The 24136-nt window shown below is 50.3% G+C and overlaps 1 protein-coding gene across 3 annotated transcripts; it reads right to left on the reverse strand.

The window, feature by feature from the left end:
* Positions 1 to 12507: 12507 nt before the first annotated feature.
* LOC119291646 (soluble inorganic pyrophosphatase-like) lies at positions 12508 to 16500 on the reverse strand. Of its 3 annotated transcripts, none has more exons than XR_005142585.1 (6): positions 16207 to 16445; positions 16091 to 16109; positions 15151 to 15232; positions 14880 to 15032; positions 13922 to 14093; positions 12508 to 13237 (listed from the first exon to the last, which is right to left on the reverse strand). XR_005142585.1 is itself a non-coding variant. In XM_037570440.1 (6 exons), exons 1-4 carry the CDS (start codon positions 16372 to 16374, stop codon positions 15020 to 15022), a joined length of 282 nt encoding a protein of 93 aa, XP_037426337.1. In that variant the 5' UTR covers positions 16375 to 16450; the 3' UTR covers positions 12508 to 13237; positions 13922 to 14093; positions 14795 to 15019. The 3 variants fall into 3 exon arrangements, 2 of the variants coding, with proteins under 2 accessions (XP_037426337.1, XP_037426336.1); XM_037570440.1 differs by having other exon boundaries at positions 14795 to 15032; positions 16207 to 16450; XM_037570439.1 differs by lacking the exon at positions 12508 to 13237 and having other exon boundaries at positions 13858 to 14093; positions 14795 to 15032; positions 16043 to 16109; positions 16207 to 16500.
* Positions 16501 to 24136: the final 7636 nt, after the last annotated feature.

Raw genomic sequence — 24136 nt, forward strand, 5'->3', positions numbered from 1 at the left:
GTGCAGAAAGGGACCGTCAGGGGCGCCACCGCTTGCCACGATGGCAATCTTGTCAGCGCCGCTTGCCACCGCACACCGCTGGCTGCACAGCCTCTCGCCACGCGCGCCTGGAAAGGCCCCAGGGCGACACGTTGGTGGATGCGCTGGAGCGTAGGTACAGGGTGGTAGCATGCCGCGGCAAGCGCCTTGCCGCGGTCGTTGCCTTGTCGCGCCCGGAAGCTTATCGCTCGCCGGGCCTTGCCGGGACGCGTGGCGCGTCGCGGCAAGTTCCTTGAGATACCTTGGTTGGCCTTCCCGGCAAGCTCCTCTTGCCGGGGCCTTGTCTCCTTGGCGTGAATACTTTGTTCTTGAATGGCTCCACAAGAACCACGGAGGACCTTGGCGGTTACCCGGCAAGCCTTGCCGCGAGGTGCTGCAACTGCCCGTGCACAAGTTCGGGATACTAGGGGACCCCTACCCTAGTACACCGACAGGAGCCGCCGGGCCTGGGCCACACACGGTGCCGAGCGCTATTGGGCCAGGCCCAAAATAGGGCACGGGCACGCGCGGCCTGGGTTACGCCGTATCTTACTCCGTATCCACCGCGCCCTCCCCGAACGGCACACGTTGAATGCGGCGTCGTGGGAGAGATCGTGGGTGGTTTCTTTATTCGGAAAGGCGGAACGTCCGCCCCCTCCCTCCTTATAAGCAGGGAAAACAAGGGCAGTTTGCCCATCTCGCCGGTTGCTACTCCAATCCCAAAAAATCTCCGCCGCTCCCCCCTTCTTCCCAAAGCCGAGAGAGAGAAGTGCTCCGCCCCCCATCGCCACCAGCATCACCAATGCCGCCGATCTCCCCCGCCACCTCCGCCATGGCTCCGAAAGCCGACAAGGGGAAGGTCGTGAAGTCGGCCGAGGCGCAGCGGCTCGCGGCGCTGCGGAAGGAGCGGGCAATCTTCCCCCCTCAGCTCGGCGCGAAGGAGCTGAGGGAGTACTACTACCTCTTCTGGTCGACGGAGACGCGAGCGCATCCGCGCACGAAGGTACTCCCAGCTGCCGCTTTGGAACTGGCTCCAAATGGGTACCCCTTCTTCGCGCTGTTCTTCTACTGCGGGCTCTGCCCGCCCTTTTCTGAATTTTTCTGCGACATCATGAACACATACGGGTTCCGCCTCCTTGACTTCACCTCCAATGCTGTCCTGACCATGGCAGTTTTCGCACATCTCTGCGAAAACTTTGTCGGAGTCCATCCCAACGTAGCTCTTTTCCGCCATTTCTTCATGCCCCGAGTAGAGAGAGGAGAGCCCTTATCCGGCGGAATCGCCTGGATCTCGAGGACCGGCAAGAAGGAGGCCTATCTGGAGGGAGAGCTCCACAGCAAGTGGCTGGAATGGAGGGCAGAATGGTGCTGGATCGCCGAGGAGAACCCGCAGCCCTTCACCGCCCAGCTCCAAGTCCCAATAGCGCGCGGCAACGATTGGAGCAACGTGGCCCCGGAAGACGACAGGCTGAGGATTGCCGTCACCCGGATCCTACGCCTTAGGCTTGCCGGGCTCACCGTAGGCGCCGTTGGCGCAGATTTCCTTCGCCGCCGCATCGCCCCCCTGCAGGAGAGGAGGAGACCCGCCTGGGAGTTCCAGAACTCGGCGGATATCATGAGGTTGTGCCCGGGCCTCAACATCAACTTCACTGTCCTGGAGCTGGACACGATGCTCCTGGAACTGTTCAAGCGCGATCCTCAACATCCATTCATGTTGTCGAGGGGTGTGATTCTGCTGTGCAACAACTCCTCGCTCTACCGCATCCGGGCAATGATGCCGCTGTGCGATTCGCATGGAATCGTTCCAACTTGGCAAGAGCCTGCAGATGACGTCGTGCGGGAGTTCTTCGACAGCTCGGTAGAAGTGGCGGTCCACCCCGATGAACAAAAGAGCCTCACCCGCGATACCACGGATGCGGAGATGCAGCGCATCGCGACCAGGCTGGAAGAGGCGACGGTAGCAGCTGCCGCGGGCGAGTTTGGATTCACCGTGGAGGAGGCAGAGGCAGCAGAGGCGGCAAGCCTTGCCGAGCGAGAGGAGCTTGTCGGTGAGGAAGAGCTTGTCGGGCCTGAAACCGAGTCGAGCGAGCCCGGCGAGGGAGAGCTTGCCGGGCTCGAACCTTCAGGCAACTCGTCGCAAGCGGAGCCCCCAGCTCCACCGAGAAGGCGTCTCCGCAGGGCCGGGGACGTAGCGGAGCGGCAGACGAGTCAACAGCCGCCGTGCCGTGCGACACACTCTACCGCGACAAGCGGTGTTGCCGCGGGAGCGCCTCACGCCGCTGCGGCAACTGGAGCGGGGTCTTCCCGGTCCACCGCCACTGCCCCCGCCAAGTGGACAAGGTAACCTACTCCTCCGCCTCGTCGCACCGGAGGCGAGCCGGACTTCGATCTCTCCGCGCTCGGCTCCGACGAGGAAGAAGAAGAGTAAGACTCTTCACTGTAATTGTTATTCCTCATTTTTGTTGTTTTGTCTTGTATCTGATTTGCTTTACTCTGATTCCATTCCTTTTCAGGACGCTGGCCTAGAGAGCAGCGAAGAGAGCCAAGGCCCCGGTGATTGTCATCGAGGATGATCCCACTGTGACGGCAGGGGACATGTCCGAGACCACCTTGCCGGACCCGGCAACCCTTCCTCCAAGCAGCCCCCAGCGCAGTCCCCGGCGTAAGTGTATAGTTTACTTCCTGCTGTTAGGCGCGCATGAGTGCTTTTTCTTTGCTGATATTTGATTTTGGTTGGTGTAGGAGCAGAGCAGCTTCACCAGGAGTGCCCGGAAGCCGCTCCCGAAATGCCTTCTGCTTCAACTACACCGCCAAGGGAGGATTCCCCGGCAAGGGAGCGTTCTCCGGCAAGGGAGAATTCTCCGGCAAGGGACAGTTTTCCGGCAAGGGGCGACACCAGCGATCCTCCGCTGGCTGAGACCACGACCGCAGGTCCCAGTACAGGTAACCCTATTGCCTGAAAACTTCCCTTGGGTTCTTCTTCTTCTGATTTCTCTTTTTGGATATTTGCTTGATTTTTCTCCTTTTTCCGTTCGTCAGATCGATCTGCCACGGAGCCGATGGAGACCGAGGTCGGCGGCGAGGAGAATGCGCGCAGTAATGCCGACGACGCCATCGCCGCCGAAGGAGGAGCCGGCGCTGATGAGCCCGCCGGCGAAGAGGCCGCCAAGGCTGCCGCCGCAGAAGCTGGCGAGGGATCCGGCGATCGCACTGACGGCCCCGAGGCCGCAGGAGCGCCAGGCGCTACGCCGACCGCCGATCCCTTCGCCGCTGCTGCAGCGCCAGGCTCCGAAGAGCCCTAGCCCGGCGCCTATCTGAAGGTCGGCGACGACATCTTCATCAAGCTCCCCTGGGCGTCAAGCTCCAGGGCGCCGGTCGAAGGAGAGATGCTGGACGGAGAGGTGCTTGCCTCCGCTGGGCTGACGCTGGTCGACGCGCCAAGCAGCAGCAGCGACGAGCCTGAGGCGGAGCGGCTGCTGCGGAAGTTGTTGTCACTCTACCGCGCTCGGCAGGCCAAGCTTGCGTCCCGAGAAGCGCTTGTCGCGAAGGAGGGGGTGGATATCGAGAAGCGCGTGGAAGAGCTCCGGGGCTTCAGGCAGGAAACTCTCTGGGCCCTGGCGGAGGAGCGGGAGCAAGTCGCTGAGGATCGGAAAGCCTTCCTCCTCGAGAAGGCCGAGGTTGAAGAGCAACAGCGGCTTGCTGCCGAGAAGCTATCTGCACAGGAAGGTGAGTTGGCGCAGCGCAAGGTCAACCTTGACAGCCACGAGGAGGAGCTTGCCGCGCGCGAGCAAACACTCGGCGGGGCTCTCAAGGAGGCAAAGGATGCTGCCGCAACCGCCGAGGCCGCCAAGAAGGAGCTGGAAACGAAGATGGCCCAGCTGGAAGCCGATCTCAAGGCGAGCGGCGAGGAGCTTGCTGCGCTCAAGCGCGAGCGCGAGAAGGACGCCGCTGCTCATGGCGAGCTCCAAGGTCGTCTCGCTGAGAGGAGCAAGGAACTCAGCGCTTCCTGTCGGAGAAGATCAAGGCCGACGAGGCGCTGCTGGCGAATGCTGCTGCCGCCCAGGACACTTTTAGGGAGACCGTGGAGCATTGGACCGAGGGTCTTGTGGATGCTGCCGCGGCCATCGACAAGGAGCTGGCGTAGCTGGGGATGGAGGATTTCGGGTACTCCTCCGATGAGAACCTCCAACCCAGCGCCAAGCTCAGCTTGTTCTTCGAAGGCGTGGCGACGTCCTCCAGTGACTCCGGGAGAAGATCCCAAATCAGCTGGCCAACGAGTCGCGCAAGATCTGCGCAGGGGCTCTCTAGAAGGTGCTGGTGAAGGTGTCCTTCCACAACCTAGGCCTCAACCTCTCCAACGTCCTCAGGTCCTTGCCGCCGGATGCTGACCTGGAAGCGCTCAAGGCCCTTGTCGCACCCATTGTGGACAAGGTGAGCGGGATCAAGAGGGTTGAGGGCGATCGCGTAGATTAGGCCGCCCATTTTCTCTTTTCCTTGTCGCTGCTGGTCATGTTACGAGACAAACTGTTAGAGCTGCGACAAGCTATCTTGTAATATGACTCTATTTTGAGGTGGCAATTGCTATGTTATTTCCTTTACTTGATCCCTTCCTTTGTATGTTTTTGCCCTACGCTTTTAGGGAACTTGTCGATGCAGGCACCTTAGCCGCGAGCGCTGAGTGCGGAACATCAGCAACCTGTTGGCGGTGCCGCTACTGACAAGAAACCTTGTCGCAACTAGTTGCAGCTCACTTAAGTTGTTGAGCGGACTCGAAACAAAATAAGGGCACAACTAGCTACGAGTTGGTTCCTCCGCGGACAGGTTTTCCATACAAAGCACGGTCATTCGAGGAAGATAACTTAAAAATTAAAAACTGATTGCTCAAACTTTGGCAACTTAGCTTTTCTGTCGTGTGCCTTTCAGTAAGGTGAAATTTCCTTGAACGATGCCTGTTCCACACCATTATCTTCTCCTTTCCCCCCGGCAAACTTGTGTGCGAGGGAACCTCCTTTCCTTTGAGAAAGACAAAGAAGAGAAAATAAAGATACGGAGCCTTATGGCTCATCATTGCTTACCGGGGGCAGGTGCTGCACATAGTGTCAGATAACGCATGCAAAGAACAGTGAAAAGCATGAAATTGACAAGATGTGCGGAGCACATGAGCTTTACTTATGCACGGGGTCTGCGCCCGGCTTTGTACAAAGGATTACATGCAACATCGGCAAGACTTGTACAAAAGATGGTTGCCGGAACAGGTTCCGGCAACCGCGCCTTACGGGTAAAACTTACGAAGATGCTCAATGTTCCAGGAGTTGCTCACCGGATTGCCATCTTCGGTCTCAAGGCGGACAGCGCCAGGCCTAGTGACTCGTTTCACCCGGTAAGGGCCTTCCCACTTCGGCGTCAACTTGTTGGAATTCTTGGCGGACTGAACGCGCCGAAGAACAAGGTCGCCTTCCTCGAGACTTCTGGCATTAACTTTGCGGCTATGGTAGCGGCGCAAAGCTTGCTGGTATCGAGCAGCTCATACAGCAGCCTAAAGACGGTCCTCCTCAAGGAGCAGCGCGTCATCTTGTCGCAGCTGCTCTTGCTCAGGCTCATCATAAGCGAGCACTCGAGGTGACCCGTATACGAGTTCCGTGGGGAGAACTGCCTCTGCTCCATAGACTAGAGCGAAAGGCGTCTGGCCGGTGGCTCAATTTGGCGTCGTCCTGACCGACCAAAGAACCACCGGCAGCTCCTCAATCCTGGTCTTGAGTCCGCGCAGCACTTCAGCATTTTCCCTCTCCGCTTGACCGTTGCTTCTCGGATGAGCAACAGAAGCGAAGCAGACCTTGGCGCCAAGATCTTAGACGTACTGCATGAAGGTGCGGCTCGTGAATTGTGTGCCATTATCGGTGATGATCCTGTTAGGGATCCCGAAACGGCAAACATTCGACCTGAAGAATTTGACTGCTGACTGTGCTGTCACCTTCCTCACTGCTTCCACTTCCGGCCACTTTGTGAACTTGTCGATTGCAACGTACAAGTACTCGAAGCCCCCGACAGCTCGGGGAAAGGGGCCGAGGATGTCGAGCCCCCAGACCGAAAATGGCCAGGATAAAGGGATCGTCTGGAGAGCTTGAGCTGGCTGGTGTATCTGCTTGGAATGGAACTGGCACGCTTCACACTTGGTTACTTGTGCAGTTGCATCCTGGAGGGCTGTTGGCCAAAAGAAACCTTGCCGGAACGCTTTGCCGGCAAGTGCTCTTGCGCCAATGTGGTGACCACATATGCCCCCATGTATCTCTGCCAACAGCTTTTGTCCGTCTTCCCGGTGAATACACTTCAATTTCACGCCGTTGAGTCTTCTTCTGTACAGTGTGTTGTCAACAAACTGGTACATACTTGACTGCCGGGCTACTCTTTCCGCTTCTTCTTGCTCTTCTGGAAGTTCTCCGGTCTGAAGGAAACGGACAATCTGCTGTGCCCATGCTGGAGCCTGCGGCTCGACAACAAGGACAAAAGGCACGTTTGCTGCTGCAGGAACATCCGCTTCTACGGCGAGATCTTGTGGCTCAGCTGGAGCTTGACATTCCCCGGCAAGCTTGTCGGAGCAAAACTTGTCGGGAGCGTCTGCTTCAACGGAACAAACCCTAAGGCTTGCCGGAGCAGACTGCTCCTCAGCACTCTTGGCGTTGATCTTGCGGACCTTCTTGGCGGCTGCTTCGGGGAGCTCTGCCGGAAAAGAGTCACCAGAAATCAACTTCCTCTTCTTGCTCTGTCCAGTTGATGGTGTTACAGACAGTTGAGTCAGCTTGAGCACAAAGATCCCTGGTTCCACAGGTAACTTAAGTGCGGCGCACTTTGACAGGCCATCGGCAATGTCGTTCTGAGCTCTTGGAACATGTTCCATCTGTAGGCCGTCAAAGTGCTCTTCTAGCTTTCTCACCTCATCAACGTAAGCTTCCATCAACGGACTCTGATAATTCTTGTTCACTTGGCGGACGACAAGCTGTGAGTCACCCCTGACGATGAGCTTCTTGATCCCAAGGCCTGCTGCGATCTTGAGACCGGCAAGCAAACACTCATACTCTGTGGTATTGTTCGTTGCTTGCTCCTTGGGAAAGTGCATCTGGACTACGTACTTGAGGTACTCTCCGGTGGGTTCGACAAGTAGCACGCCCGCACCGGCGCCTTGCAGCGAGAAGGCACCATCAAAGTACATCAGCCACTCCTTGCTTGCTTCCTTGACGGGGATGCTCGTTTCTGGAATTTCTTCATCTTGTGTTGGCGTCCACTCTGCTATGAACTCCGCTTATGCTCTGCTTTGGATAGTTGAAGTGCTTTCAAACTTGAGGCCAAAGCTTGACAGTTCCAGTGCCCACTCGACAATCCTGCCTGTTGCTTCTGGATTCTGCAGTATCCTCTTCAGCGGGAAACGAGTGACGACTGTGATCTCATGTGCTTGGAAGTAATGGCACAGCTTTCTCGAGGCCATGAGAAGGCCGAAAAGCAATTTCTGCACATCAGAGTACCTTGACCTAGCCCCCTGCAGAAGGGAACTGACAAAGTAAACTGGGCGCTGCACCATTCTTTTCTGCATCTTCTCATGCGACTGCGCAGATCCATCTTTGTCGGGACCAGAGCTTGCCGGTGAAGTCCCCTGCTTGTCGCTGGATGCATCTGCCGTGGTTGCTGGCTCATCATCCGCCTCCCTCTCCGCTACTAACGCAGCACTAACCACTTGATTGGTTGCCGCTATATATAGCAGCAACTTCTCTTGTGGCTTAGGTGTGACAAGTGTTGGAGTGGAGGACAGGTATCTCTTTAAGTCCTGCAGTGCAGCCTCCGCTTCCGGAGTCCATTTCATTGGACCCGCCTTTTTCAAAATTTTGAAAAATGGCAGGGCGCGCTCAGCAGACCTAGAGATAAACCTGCTGAGAGCAGCCACGCAACCGGTAAGTCTTCGTACATCCTTGACGCGCTTTGGTGCTTCAATCTGCTCAATGGCCTTGATCTTGTCGGGATTGGCCTCAATTCCCCGCTGAGACACGAAGAACCCAAGAAGCTTGCTGGAGGGGACTCCAAACACGCACTTCTCGGGGTTAAGCTTGAGGTTGATCTTGCGCAGATTTGCAAAGGTTTCGTCTAAATCTTGAATCAGAGTCGCCTTGTCCTTGCTCTTGACCACTATGTCGTCCATGTAGGCTTCTACATTTATGTGCATTTGTGGCTCAAAAGCGTGATGGACTACCCTTGCAAATGTTGAACCAGCATTCTTTAAACCGAAAGGCATCCGTACGAAACAGTATGTGCCACACGGGGTGATGAATGCGGTCTTCTCCTCATCCTCTTCTGCCATGAAGATCTGATGGTATCCTGAGTATGCATCAAGGAACGAAAGCAAGTCACATCCGGCCGTGGAGTCAACAATCTGGTCGATGCGCAGCCAGGGAAATGGGTCTTTGGGACAAGCTTTATTGACATCGATAAAGTCGATACAAAGCCTCCATTTCCCGTTTGCCTTGCGCATGACTACAGGATTGGCCAACCACGTAGGATAGAGCACTCCTCTGACAAGGCCTGCTGCTTCCAATTTCTTGATTTCTTCTGCGATGAATTCTTGGCGCTCCACTGCCTGCTTCCTAACTTTCTGCTTGACGGGCCGCGCATGAGGACAGACGGCAAGATGGTGCTCGATTACTTTCCTGGGAACACCGGGGATATTAGATGGTTGCCACGCAAACACGTCGATGTTCGCCCGCAGGAAAGCAACAAGCGCGCTTTCCTATTTAGGGTCGAGAGTGGCACTGATGGTGAAAGTACCACCAGTGCCATCCTCCTTGGCGGACACCTTCTTGGTCTCTGGTGGAGCTGCCATTGTCTTCTTACATTTGCCGGTGGAGCTCGATGGTGCATCCTCGACGGTAGCGCAGCACTCCGAAGGGGTGCGCTTGCCGGAGTGGGCATCAGAACTCTTGCCGGACTTGGTCTTCTTTGCCCCGGGAGCTTCAGTGGTAAGTGGCTTGTGATCTGTTGCGGCTGCCGCTTCCCGGTAGATCTTGTCGGCGCAGATAAGGGCATCCTTCTTGTCGCCAGGGACAGAGATGACACTTATCGGGCCTGGCATCTTCAATATGTTGTATGCATAGTGAGAGGCTGCCATGAATTTGGCGAGTGCTGGACGGCCGAGTATCCCATTGTAAGGCAATGGAAAGGCAGCAACGTCAAAAGTGACCCTCTCAGTCCTGAAGTTCAACTCGCTGCCAAATGTTACCGGCAACATAATCTTTCCCTTCGGCTTGCTCCTTCCCGGATTGATTCCTTGGAATGTGCCGGTCTCTTCGAGCTCGCTATCAGGAATCTGGAGTTTCTGGAGCACCGCGGAGGAGATCAGGTTCAAGCCGGCCCCGCCGTCAACTATCATCTTAGTGACCTTGAGGTTGCGGATAGTTGGTGAAACTAACATCGGCAAGCACCCGATCGCAGTTATGCGATCAGGGTGGTCCTCAATATCAAAGATGATAGGTGTGCTGGACCATTTCAGAGGCCTGCGTGATTCGACGGGTGGTTCTGCTGCATTGACTTCCCGCACCTACTGCTTGAGCTGGCGGTGCGAACTATGCAGAGAAGCACCGCTGTCAATGCACAAGACCTCTGTGGCTTTCTGGAACTCCTGCTCATCGGTCTCGTCACCATCCATATCTTCATCGTCGTCGTCATCTTCATCCTTGTCGTGGCCGCGGGGAGGTCTATCTCCTTGCCGCTGCTTGGTCTTGCCGCGGCGTCCTCCTCGGCCGAGGCATTTCTTGCTGGCTCCTCCAGCACCTTCCTGGGACTTCTCCTTGTCGCGTCGCTCGTATTCAGCCTTTTGCTGCTCAACAAGCTGCTCGACCTTCTTGCAGCTCTGGAGGTAATGGCCCTTGGTGTGGTGGATCTTGCAGTACTGCTTGTTGGTGCCGTCCTGCTTGTCGGCGACCGCCACAGCCTGGTAGTTGTTGCCGCCGGAGCTACCAGCTTTGGCTTTCTTGGCGCCACCTTCGTTGCCGGACTGCTCAACGACTAGCACATCTTTTCCTTTTTTCTTCCTGTTCTTCCGCCGCCGGTTTTTCTTTGCCGGAGCGGTCCCCTCACTATCAGATCCTCCTGCTTCTGTATTCTCTCCGGGGAGTTTCCTCCCCTCCTCAGCACGCGCACACTTGTCGGCCAGGGCATATAGCTCACTGACGTCTTTGATCTTGCACATCGCCATTTCCTCCCGCATCCTGCAGTTTCGCACGTTCTGATGGAACGCGCTGATTACCACGGTAGGGTGGACATCTGGGATGTTGTGTTGTACGCGGCTGAATCTCTGAATGTACTTGCGCAGGGATTCTCCCTCCTTCTGGGCGAGCAGATGAAGGTCGCTCTCTTGGCCAGGAGGCTTCTGGCCGCCTGTAAAGGCGCCGACAAACTGATGGCATAGATCTGCCCAGGAGGATATGGAGTTGTTCGGCAAGTGCATGAGCCAGGATCTGACATTGGGCTTGAGCACCAGCGGGAAGTAGTTGGCAAGGATCTTGTCGTCCCGCCCCCCGGCAGCTTGCACCGTGATGGTGTAGATGCTGAGGAACTCCGACGGATGCGACTTGCCATCGTACTTCTCTGGTACGTCTGGCTTGAAATTCTTCGTGCTGGGCCACTGGACCTGCCGCAGCTCACGAGTGAACGCAGGGCAACCTACCGCGTACGGCAAGTCGCCTGGTTCCCCTGGCGCATGCATGTCGACAGCAGGCCCAGCGGGCCGGTCCGATTGACGCCGCGCTTCTCTTCGGCGCTTGATGCGAGTTCGAGCGTCTTCTTGCTGTCGTTCGTGAAGAACTTGGCGCTGATCACGACGAGCTCGTGGATCTGACGATGCGATGGAGTCGCTGTCGAGGTGGATCCGGCGAGTCGGCGATCTTGGCCTTCGGGGTGGAGAGTGCATGGTGGTTGCACCCCCACCGGTTTCGTCGCCATCGGCTCATGCCCGGCAGTCCTGCCGCGGCAGCGACGTACTCGGCTGCCGTGGAGTGTCTCCGTTGGCGAAGCCGATGAGACTCTGAATGGTGGCCCTCCATTCATCGATCTTGTCTGCCGTTGGAGGGTAATCCAGGAGCAGTTGAGCTCGCGCCAAAGCTTCTGCTGGAGTGGTTGGTGGCAGTGGCGAACGGTGCGAGGAGCGGGATATGCTCGGACTTCTAACTATGTTAGAAGGAGCAGTACCCCGTCCAGGCGACCGTGCCTCGCTCGTGCCAGCATGTGGGCGTGCGTGCTGGTCTTGAGCATCCCGAGATCCACCAGCTCGATCTTGGCCCAACGAACGTATGGCTCTGCGAATGCCATGACGCGGTTGGTCCTGCGCCTCCTGAGATGGGTGTGGTGCATGTACGGACGCCGAGGCTTGCGCAGCCTTGTCCTTGGACCTGGCAGCACGGTGAGCTCCCTCGTCGATGTCCGTTCTTCCGCCGGTGTCTACCCCACCACCTGTCTGCTCCGGTGGTGGTGGGATCGACGTGGACGGAACATCTGCCTCCGAAGCCTTCTTCTTCGGTGGCATGTCAATGAAGAAAATGAAGATCTAGCTCGTGTGAACGCCGGATCAGGTTTACACAACCTCGACGCCCCCTACCTGGCGCGCCAAAGATGTTGGGGTGTGCTGATCCACAGACACCTATGGGGACCGGCGTGCCGGGCCCCTTTCGGTTCGGCGGGAGGCGGAGATCGCACGAACAGCAGATCGAGGCGAAGCACACGAGCGGTTTTACCCAGCTTCGGAGCTCTCCGGAGAGATAATACTCCTACTGCTGCTTGTCTGATTGTATTGAGTTCTTGCTCAGGAGAGCTGAGTGCTGCAGTACACTCTAGCTGCTAACGAGACCGAGCCAGAGTGTTTTCTGGCTTCGAACCTTCCGAACCTCCCTTCTACGTTGCGCATGGGCCTCCTTTTATATGCTCAATGGGTCACCGACAGGTGGCAATGCAGACAAGGGTAAAAATGGAAAAGGAGTTGCGGTTGGTACAACTACCTTTACAGTGTATCCTACCTAACCCTGACGGCGGGGGACAAAGGCATTAAATGCCCGTCTACGTCGCCCAAATAGTGCAGAAAGGGACCGTCAAGGGCGCCACCGCTTGCCACGATGGCAATCTTGTCAGCGCCGCTTGCCACCGCGCACCGCTGGCTGCACAGCCTCTTGCCACGCGCGCCTGGAAAGGCCCCAGGGTGACACGTTGGTGGATGCGCTGGAGCGTAGGTACAGGGAGGTAGCGTGCCGCGGCAAGCGCCTTGCCGCGGTCGTTGCCTTGTCGCGCCCGGAAGCTTGTCGCTCGCTGGGCCTTGCCGGGATGCATGGCGCGTCGCGGCAAGTTCCTTGAGATGCCTTGGTTGGCCTTCCCGGCAAGCTCCTCTTGTCGGGGCCTTGTCTCCTTGGCGTGAATACTTTGTTCTTGAATGGCTCCACAAGAACCACGGAGGACCTTGGCGGTTACCCGGCAAGCCTTGCCGCGGGGTGCTGCAACCGCCCGTGCACAAGTTCGGGATACTAGGGGACCCCTACCCTAGTACACCGACATTCACTTTCAGGCTGGAGCTTCATAAATGAGAGGAAACACCATTTCTGGATATGTTCGTACAGGCTGAACGAAGGCATCTAACAATAAACAAAAAGAGTTAGAAACAAAATAAAAACAAATATAGAAAGCAGCTAGGGACTAAATCATGAAGCATCTCTACATGTAACATGTAACAGTAATAATCACCACCACAACACCAAGCTCACAACAGCACGTCCATCGAAAAAAATACTCTGTAAAGCAGTCCAGCCCAGGGTCTTACTTTTCAGCACGCTGCACCTCTTTCTTTCTGTGCCGCAACAACAAGAAGCAGCCACACAAGCAGCAGTAGCTCGGCAAGCTTCCAGGAACAGCACAAGGCAGCAGCAGCTGTAGTTCCTCCTTTGTCCAGCAGCACCAACAGCAGCAGCTCCCCGTCGCAGCCTGACTCGTACGCAGTCCAAATCCGCCGCCGCCTTCTTCCTCCTCTTCTTCCCGCCGCAGCACCCTCCTCGTCCGCCCCCTGCACAGCTAGCCACCTCAGGGACACGAAGCAGGACAAGAGGAAGCAGCTCCCTCCCTGCCGCATCGCAGCTCCTCGAGCCCAGCCGCGCCACCACCGCACGCACCACAGCAGACCCACCGCCATGCGCACGCACCCAGCCTAAAATGAAGCATATAAAACATCAAACGAAGAAATAAATGGCAAGCAGTATAAAAATCAAGGTAGCACTATTATATTTTAACTTATCTTGGAACCATCAATATAGTTTGCTTATAAGAAAACATATGGTCTGATGCTTATGTGCTACTAGATTACTAAAGACAAATTGCACACTATGCACTCAATTTGATACTTGCTTAACAGTTTCAATGTAAACCAACAGTTAAACTTGGAAAGATGCAAAGCTAAAATCTAACTGATGACTGTAGCAAGAGTGCTCCCAGCACAATATCACAATTTTTCATTTCTAACTTGTACTTGCAATATTTAATGCTGGCAAGAACATATGGAGGCAGATATAGTTCCAAGAGATAGTACTTTAGCCATTGAAAAAACAAACAATTTACTGAGATAGGGCAGTGGTAGAAATACAATCAAAGTTACTCAATCATAAGGCATGTGAGCAGGACATGATGAATATGGCATAAAACACCAGCAATGCAATACTGCAACCAAATCATCATAGTTCAATATCTTTGCTCAATGGGAATTAATTAAGGAAGGGTTCAGCATGCCACTGCATTTTGGTGTGGATATTCTGGACTTTGATGCATCTAGGTTCATTTGTCAAATGAATACATTAGGAACAAAGTGCTAGCAATAGCAACAGAAATGCATGCGTACCTCATGGAGTAGTGGAGGTTGGCGAAGGCGAGGGCGTCGTCGGGGTGGCCGGAGGCGGCAAGGTGGCGCTTGATGGACGAAATGTTTCGACATACACTCAGCTCCGTGTTGAATTCGACCGGCCAATCCCAGCTCTTAAACCGGCTTGCAGATCAACGAACACTTGGCCAATCTGCACAATAATACATAGACAAAACAATCAACTTGCTGCACACAAGAGGCATAGGGGATTTCTTTATAAGAGAAACAGAACTGGACATAGAGCCACATCCCACATTAATAAATTGTTTGCAGCAGTTGTAACATAGAACCAGGACAAATGCTGTATGGACATGAACAACAGGATAAGTGACCACTGGTGAAAAAACTGAAGTTTGCAAGTTCCCTGCTAGTCTCCCGACACAGGTACTGGTTCATCAAATAGTATGAATCACGAATTGCTTGAAATAAACATGCTAGAACAAGTAGTTGTTGGTCCAATGAATCCTGGAGAGCTTATTTCTCATGAACAGATACTTGCTAGAACAAATCACAAACAGACAGTGTGCAGGCAGGGTACACAGAGACCAGGAAAAGCAGGGCGTGGGAAGCCGCAGTTTCACAAACACAATAACAGCAAACTCGATTACACAATATGCAGTACATAGGAAATAATCATCATATTTTCACAAAAACAACATGCAATGCAGACATATGTACTAATACAAGAAGATCACTGCCTGCAGTTTTATTTAGATGACATACACTGCAAAAATCTTAAGAGAAAATAACTGCACCGAGCAATTTACTTTATGATTAAGCGACATGCTTGTCCAGCGCATGGCAGATGGGATGAAACAACAACAACAACAATTACGAGGATCAAAACACCACCTAGATAGATGCTCGTTGTTGATCGATGAGTTTGGGAGAGGAAGCAGTGAAGTGGTAGCATGTGGAAGGGAAGGGAAGGGGCGACCTTGTCGAACTGCACGACGACGGCCATGGCGAGCTCGGGGCTGTGCATGTCACTGGCCATCATTTTGTCTAGCGTCTCGATGAGGGCCACGCTGATCACTGACTGCCGGTACATGTTGAACGCCTCCTCCATGCCTTCCCTCACCCCTGATCCCTGCCGGTAACAGTAAGCAGCAAGCATCAATCAAAAAATTTGTTCCTAATTGCTCATGTTTTGACATGGTGAATCTAGAAACTCATATGTTGCTAGTCGAGGGGGAATGGGGACTGACATGGAGTGTTGGATGGCCTCGTAGGCATCTTCTGAAGGCAGGAAGTCATTGACGGCCACTTCCTTGTTCTCGTTCTTCTTGTCTGAATCCCCCAAACAATCAAAGAAACACATTCAGAAATAGAAGAAAACACATTCAGGAGCACAAATCAATCAAAAGGACCAGTCACAGGTTAGCCGTCGCTAGCAAGTATTTAATTCAACACTGATTGTACAATGGAAAAGACATCATTGTTAGCAAAGGCACATCATTTAATTTTGCAGGGCAAAGTGCACATCATTGTACAGAGTTGTGCCAAGTTTCACGTTATAGATAATATGATTCACCCAAACTGAACGGAATTAACTTTCAGATTACAGAGCTGCATTGGTTTCAGTTAATAAAAGGACCCATTATATGCCACAATAACGCTAGGACTATGCGCTGCACAGGAACTAAATTAATTACTCACATATTACGGACCAGGGCATCTAGCAAACACAATTGATGAAACCAATGTTGACTTCCACAGCAGGATTCATCACAAGCAACCATGCACTATGTGATTCATCTTAGATGCTATTTACAAAACCATGCAACAGAACATAACAATGGTCAGTTGAGTCTGAGATGAAGTGTTGTGTTCTTACTAGGTTATCTCTGTAAACAATGAAGTACAGATCGTCCTTATGGCAGGTGATAATAAAGTTGATGATATCAAATAGAATGAACCACTAATGGTAATATGTTTGGTGCATAATCATGATATTGGTACAAAACACGTGTGATAGACTGAAAGAGAATGATATTGGTACAAAATACATCAGCTAATGTGCTCTGGTCATTGAGAACACACGAGATGGAGCACCACCTAAACCTAACAATCCATAAACAGCAGGCAATGGAGCACAACCTAAACAAAACCAATGGGAGAATCTTGCACAAGAGAGGAGGGAGAGACCTTCGTGGGTGAGCTGCAGCTGCAAGGGGAAGGGAATCAAGCACGCATCAGCAATCGACATCAGGGTGCAGGTAATGTTGGCACAAATTTGCGAAGCAAGGAAGAAGGGGAGGTACCTCCGAGGCCGCCGCCGTGGGGGTAGTAGCTATAGGTAATGTAGCACTTGTCGAGGTAGACCTGGCCGGAGGGGCCAGTGCGTACACCAGCTCAAAGCTGGTTGAGAAGCCCAGGAAGAGGTCGGCACCTGCAAGCATAATACATAAGCACAACACATCAGAAGCCATTCTGTCCCTGCCGATACCATGTGTCAAATACGCATCTTACTTAGTTTTCCTGCTCAAGTTAACAAAGAAATCTAAAACCATCTAGCACTAAATTAAATCACAATACAACTCTAACAAGGCAAAATCTGCCACTACCAGGTTGGATTGTTGGGATTAAAACTGCACATGTTTTAGAGAGATAGTACTAGCAAGCATAGTTCTGTCTGAACCCTTTTCTTGCACATATGGATGTGCTACGCTACAACTAACATTAAAGCTTAATATATATATCCATGTTATAGCAGTAAATAAATATACATAGAGCACAGTGATGAAGTCAAGCTCAGGGCTTCACCTTGCTTAGTAATTTTGTTTCCAGACCACAAAATGGACACATCATCTACTCATCATCTACAACTATACAACTAATTCATCTACTCCATCAACGAAAATATAGAACCAACGATGGCCGTGATCACACACAGACAAGTAGACGATGCAATTCTTGCTGAAATTGATTAGCCCTTTAAATCTTCAGGCGTAAAATTAGAAGAGCTGCTAGGAGCATTAGGTACAAGCTAAGGCGACGCACCCATATTTCATCGGCCACAACTTAACTAATTGTTGTACTACTCCTAACCACAACAACACCGTCATTCCACTGACCGCCTTCCTTTCTCTAGCTACATGGAAAAACGCTAGATAGCTAGGCACCCCACAGACACATAAACACTGAAATTGTATGGCCGTGGCTTCCTAGGAGCGTGTATGTATGCTGATTGCTGACTGACTTCTAAAGTGTATGTTTGCCATTTAATTAATTCTTCTTGATTCTAAGGATAACAATAGAAAAGTAGGTGCACCTTTTGCATATACATTACTAGACGAAAACAGCTGAAGTGAGCGACCTCAACTCATTGTTATCAACTAATTATGCAGAGGAACCAACGTTGCTTACACAAGAGAGCATGCTAAACACATGTCGCACGAGCGGTAGCTATATCCGCACCAAATATGCAGTTCCTTGAACAGTTGGGATGACCCTGAAATTAGGAGATTTACATTAATCAATTCTCAGCAAAAAAAATTGGCGAAGAAGGTTATATGAATCATGTCTCTATGTTTATTCTAGTAAGTAATGCTTGCATGATAAACAATTCTCTTCTATAATTGATACGCAGGGTCCCATGATAAATTTTCATATGGCAGCATCACAAGCTTCTTTAGATCCAGGTTCATTTCATAGTCCCTACGATTAATCAAGAAACCTACCAAAACCAGGACAAAAAAGAATAAGAAGACATGATATGGTCTTGAAACGAGTGACAACCTTGATACTTTGATGCAATTTTACCTTAAACATTGGGAGAGACGATGTAGGGGTCGTTCTCTCGCCCCGGCAAGTCCACGATGCCTCCTGCCAACTGTACAGTACGGGGCTCACCTTACGGCGTCGGCGTCGGTGTTGGGGAAGCACATCCGACGCGCATCCCAGATCTTGAGGTCTTTGGCGGGGGCGGGGGCCGCATCCGACGAGTCGGCTCCTCCGGCAGCTGCAGCTCCATCAGCAGCCTTGGCTCGAACCTTGGAGAGGATCTCCCGCGGCCACCATCACTGCTTCTGCTGGATCCGACCTTCGGGGAATGGGGATCGGGGAGACGAAACCCTAGCGGCGGCGGAGCAGGAAGAAAAGCTGGGAGCGGGAGGGAGCTTCAGGTGCAGCGCGAGGGAAGGAGGGTGCCGCCGCCAGTGATGGGAATCTAGGGTTAGAGAGGGGTGTGGGAGAGGCCAACGATGGGGTAGCAGGTCGCCAGTGGAGTTGGCGGACGCAGCCACCCGCGAGGGCGGCCGGCAGGCGACGCGGTGGGCACCGCTGTGGGACGCGTCGAGGAAGGAGGAGCTGGTGGTTCGACGAAGAGGAGGAGGTGGCGGGACACGGAGGAGGTGGCGGCGGCGAGGAGATGAGGAAGGAGGAGTGCGATGGGAGGAGTTAGGGTTTGGTTGGTGGGGCTGCGGGTGGGGGATATGGGGAGGAGATCGATCTGAGCTAGGGTTTGGGGGGTATCTTTTCATTTATTTTCTTTTTTTCTGTAGAAAGATGGATGGATGGATGTGGGATGGAGAGATGGATGGATGGATGGATGGACGCCATGTCATCAATCCGTGAGAAGAGTTCTGATTGGTTCGGAAAATCAGTGACTTAAAATAGTTTTCAAGTATTAAAAACATAGGGCTTTTGTGAAGTAGCTATCAATTTTTTTGCAAAAGAGCACCACTCAAATTTTCACTAGAGTTAGACCACATTTTATAGATAAGGACCAATTTGTATGCATTTCTGATCTTTCTAGCTATTTTTAATCATTTTTCGAGTGGCAAAAATGATTTCTTTTGTGAAGAACCTACCAAATATTTGTTGCAAAATTGGACCAAATCAATTTTATAAAATACTAGTCCATATTTAATATACAATTGACCAAATGGTTGGGTGTCAAAAGCTTTGATCCACCTCTCGTGAAAAAGACAAATTCCAGCTGGTTCAGCTGAAAGCGGGTCAAATTTGAACTGCAGCTGCCTCATAGTTTGCTCTTATTTTTTCCAAAAATTATTTCTAGGTACATAAGTATCTATTTAATCAGAGAAACACCAAAAAATTCCAAGATTCAACCACTAGCTAGGAACGGTCAACCCCACTGTTTTGACCGCATTTTGAAACAGGCATAAAAAATTCAAAAAAAAACAAAAAATTGGAAAACCTTCGCATTGTGTCATTATATGTGACCAAGTTTCCAGGAAAAATAATAAACTTGCAATGCGGTAATTATTTTTCAAAAGTGTTCTCAGGAATGAGCTATCATGTGTGAAGATTCATGGCTTTCAAGCCAAATGATCAATCTTATGGCCATATTCATGGTATAGTTTGTTCAAATGATCTCAGATTGTGCACAAGGGTGCACTACTAGGGAAAACCCTAGTAGTAGCGTGGGTTTTGAGGCTAGCAGCAGCGCGGGTGGACGCGCTACTAATAAGGCGCTACAGCTAACTCATAGTAGTAGCGCGGCCCTTACCCGCGCTACTATTGTTTACGATATCAGCAGCGCTTTTTAAGAACGCGCTACTATTACCTAGCTGTAGCGATTTCGCCATCCCTTGCTACTGCTATATCTTTCATCATTTTCCCATTACCCCTTTCCCTTTCAGTTTCCCTTTCAGATACTAGATACTAGGTACTGCTAGTAGATATCAAATTCATAAACCATTACTAGGTAGTACTCCCTTCGTTCCAAATTACTCGTCGTGGTTTTAGTTCAAACCACGATGAGTAATTTGGAACGACGGGAGTACTAGATAACAATTTCATGCATAGTCAACATGCATCCTCAAGCAGTACAAGGTCATATCAACGGTCATCATCATATGTAGTTCTAGATGATATCAACGACGATCATCATATGTAGTTCTAGATGATATAGCCACACACACATATGTAGTTCTAGATGATATAGCCACACACACATATGTAGTTCTAGATGATATCGAAGACAATCATCATCCTTAATCCTGGGCGGTTGGTGTTCGTGGTAGTATTTAGGATGGCCTGTCCAACACGAAGATTCTTGCCATCGAGGAATTTCTTCCACCCAACCGAGTTTAAGTGTGTGCGACCGTCCGTGTCCACGCGGTAAGTACAGGTTGTGATGGAGCCCCTTGCAGTAAGGCGTAGTCCAGCCGAGCCTTCTTCATCAGACTCGATACCATAACTCACAGATATGCTCTTTGCCAATTTCTGAATAAGAAAAACATATCAATTAATAAATAGCCTCGCAATACATATGGATTATCTACACTATTAATAGTTTCATTAGATTCTACACTAATAAGCATGTGATCGAACTCTACACTAAAACATATCATCGACTAGATTCCACACAACATACCCTATCATTGGACTGTAAACTAAGTAATTCATCGGATAATTTGCATTTGTAAGTATAACATACCATATCATGTCGATCAACCATGGTATTTGTCAAGCGAGTCACGAATGGCACCCCGACAAAGTCAGCACGTGGCGGAATTATGTCCCACGGGTTGGACACCTCCTCCTCACTCAGCCTTGTTCTTTGAGCTACGATGGCTTCATGAAGTGGGTCATCATCATCTTCATCGAGTGGGTCCTCATTATCTTCATCATCTTCATCATCTTCGTCATCTTCATCATCTTCCACCAGGTTGAGATAAATGACAGCTAGCTTGGGTCTTTCTGCTCGGAAGGAGAAGCTGATCAACTCACCACCAGTAAGACGCATGCGAGCGACGAAACGGGCCCATCCATCACCTCCAATCTGCGACATATTGCGTCCTTTCTCGACCTCCATAGTGTACAGCCCCCCAGAAGCCTCAAATGTCACAGTGTCTCCTGTCAGCTTGTTGAATTTCAACCTCACATTGCATGGGACGATCTGTGTAAAATATGCAAAATGACACAATGCAGTAATGCCAACACTAAAAACAAAATAATTATTACATTTCATCTAATTTCTTACCGCCGCATGATGAAAACTCGGCTGGAAGTAGATGCCGAACAGCTTGCCAGTTGCAAGGCTGCTGGCGCATCTTGACTTGCACAGTCGACATAGTGGTGGTGGTGGTGGCGCCATTTTTCCTAAAGCAATATGAGCAAAGGATTAACGATCAACTAAATCAAAATGTTCTAAGTCAACTAAATCAACTAAATGAACTAGCCTATTAAATCAACTAAATCAAAATGTTCTAAGTCAACTAAATCAACTAAATGAACTAGCCTATTAAATCAACTAAATCAAAATGTTCTAAGTCAACTAAATCAACTAGCCTACTAAATCAACTAAATCATATCAACTAAATCAAAATGTTGCATATGAACTAGCCTAGCTACTAAATCAAAATGTAGCGGGCAGGAGGGAGAAGGAGGGGCGACTCGAGGAGGGAGAAGAGAGTAGGATGGAGGAGGAAGGCGGAGCGAGGAGGGGCCGGCCGGCGCGGCCAGTGGAGGGAGGACGGAGGAGGAAGGCAGAGCAAGGAGGGGCCGGCCAGCGGCGAGTGGAGAGGGAGGATGGAGGAGGAGGCCGGTACCGAGTCCATCAAGGAGGAGGAGGTGACAGCGGCGCGGACGGAGGAGGGGCGACGGGGGTGGACCGGCGCGGGGGATTGAGAGGGGATCCAGTGAGCTAGCGTGTGACTGTGTGAGTGGATCGGATAGAGGAGATGGGGCTAAATTTTTGTAGTAAATTTAGCAGTAGCGCTTATTGCAGAAATGCGCTGCTACTATGCTACATAGCAGTAGCGCCCGTCATTATAACGCGTTGCTGCTATAACTAGCCTCATGGCGGCCTCGTGGGAATTATAGCACTAGCGCGTCTTTGAGCGGGCGCGCCACTGCTATATTGGTTTCAGCAGCGAGTTACTCCTGAGCACGCTACTGCTATTAGCAGCAGCGCCTTATTTTAAAGTGCGCTGCTGATAAGATTCTGTGTATAGGATTTTCCCTAGTAGTGGTGCATCTTGGAATTCCAAACAATGTTGCCAAAGGGAGTTTTCATTTTCTTTTCACGGAAAATACATTTTCCATTTTCCGAGTGCTCGAAATGAGTTTTTTTGTGAAGGACCTACCATATATTTGTTGCAAAATTGGACCAAATCAATTTTGTTAAATACTAGTCCATATTTAATATACAATTGACAAAATGGTTGGGTGTCAAAAGTTTTGATCCACATCTGGTGAAAAAGACAAATTCCCGTCGATTCAGCTGGAAGCGGGTCAAATTTGAACTGAAGGTGCCTCATAGTTTGCTCTTTATTTTTTCCAAAAATCATTTCTAGGTACATAAGTATATATTTAATCAGAGAAACACCAAAAAAATCCAAGATTCAACCACTAGCTAGGAACGTTCAACCCCGCTGTTTTGACCGCATTCTGAAACAGGCATAAAAAATTCAAACAAAATCAAAAAATTGGAAAACCTTCGCATTGTGTCATTATATGTGACCAAGTTTCCAGGAAAAATAATAAACTTGTAATACGGTAATTATTTTTCAAAAGTGTTCTCAGGAATGAGCTATCATGTGTGAAGTTTCACGGCTTCCAAGCCAAATGATCAATCTTATGGCCACATTCATGGTATAGTTTGTTCAAATGATCTCATATTGTGCACAAGGGTGCTTCTTGGAATTCTAAGCAATGTTCCCAAAGGGAGTTTTCATTTTCTTTTCATGGAAAATACATTTTCCATTTTTTGAGTGCCCGAAATGAGTTTTTTTGTGAAGGACCTACCATATATTTGTTGCAAAATTGGACCTAATCAATTTTATAAAATACTAGGACATATTTAATGCACAATTGACAAAATGGTTGGGTGTCAAAAGTTTTGATCCACCTCTGGTGAAAAAGACAAATTCCCGTCGATTTAGTTGGAAGCGGGTCAAATTTGAACTGCAGGTGCCTCATAGTTTGCTCTTTATTTTTTCCAAAAATCATTTCTAGGTAAATAAGTATCTATTTAATCAGAGAAACACCAAAAAAATTCCAAGATTCAACCACTAGCTAGGAACGGTCAAGCCCGCTGTTTTGACCGCATTTTGAAATGGGCATAAAAAATTCAAAACAAATCAAAACATTGGAAAACCTTCACATTGTATCATTATATGTGACCAAGTTTCCAGGAAAAATAATAAACTTGTAATATGATAATTATTTTAAAAAAGTGTTCTCAGAAATGAGCTATCATGCGTGAAGATTGATGGCTTTCAAGCCAAATGATCAATCTTATGGCCACATTCATGGTATAGTTTGTTGAAATGATCTCATATTGTGCACAAGGGTGCATCTTGGAATTCGATACAATGTTGCCTAAGGGAGTTTTCATTTTCTTTTCACGGAAAATACATTTTCCATTTTCCGAGTGCCCGAAATGAGTTTTTGTTGTAAAGGACCTACCATATATTTGTTGCAAAATTGGACCTAATCAATTTTATAAAATACTAGGTCATATTTAATGCACAATTGACAAAATGGTTGGGTGTCAAAAGTTTTGATCCACCTCTGGTGAAAAAGACAAATTCCCGTCGATTCAGGTGGAAGCGGGTCAAATTTGAACTGCAGGTGCCTCATAGTTTGCTCTTTATTTCTTCCAAAATCATTTCTAGGTAAATAAGTATCTATTTAATCAGGAATACATTATTTGATGGCGAGACATCGAGGTTTGGATGGTGGCTGAGGGCCCCAACTCTAGAGCGCATACGCTCGCATGCCGCCGCGTGGTCACTGCATGACCGTGGCATTGCCATGCGTTCTGGGCGGCCTAGGTATGTCTAGTGGGTTGGGCACTCCCCAGGTAGGTGCTAGGAAGAAAATTATAACATAAGATTCTCATGAGGAGACCGAACTATGCTCAAACATGAATTAGCAGCCAAGTGTTTGATTAGCGGTACGGGAAATGCAAATGGCCAATGGGTGTGAGTTTTGGCTGAGGGTGATCATATACTAAGAAGAATGTCTTCACAAATTTGTAGGGAAATCAAGAATATATAAATAACACTTCCTTCACAAAGTGCTGCTCTGAACAGAATAGGAAAGTGAATATTGTTGAGTTATTTTGAACTAGGCAAGGAAGGTTTTTGACATATTTGATGAAGATATGATCCAAACAATTTATGAGAATTTTTTGGGAATTTTTGGAATAACAAAAATATAGGTTGCTTCACAACCTAGGGCAAAAATTGACACATGGACATGACACATAGGCAA

The sequence above is a fragment of the Triticum dicoccoides genome, chromosome 4B (genome assembly GCF_002162155.2).
Source record: "Triticum dicoccoides isolate Atlit2015 ecotype Zavitan chromosome 4B, WEW_v2.0, whole genome shotgun sequence".
Taxonomy (NCBI): Eukaryota; Viridiplantae; Streptophyta; class Magnoliopsida; order Poales; family Poaceae; genus Triticum; species Triticum dicoccoides.

Bases quoted from the DNA above. Each gene is read 5' to 3' on its own strand.
- LOC119291646 (XM_037570439.1), bottom strand. From the start codon at position 16,374: ATGGCTTCTGATGTGTTGTGCTTATGTATTATGCTTGCAGGTGCCGAC. The intron at 16,110-16,206 runs GTACCTCCCCTT...TTCCCCTTGCAG, and splicing joins CCACGGCGGCGGCCTCGGAG to CTGCAGCTCACCCACGAAGG. The intron at 15,233-16,042 runs GTTGTGCTCCAT...TGGGGGATTCAG, and splicing joins CTCCCATTGGTTTTGTTTAG to ACAAGAAGAACGAGAACAAG.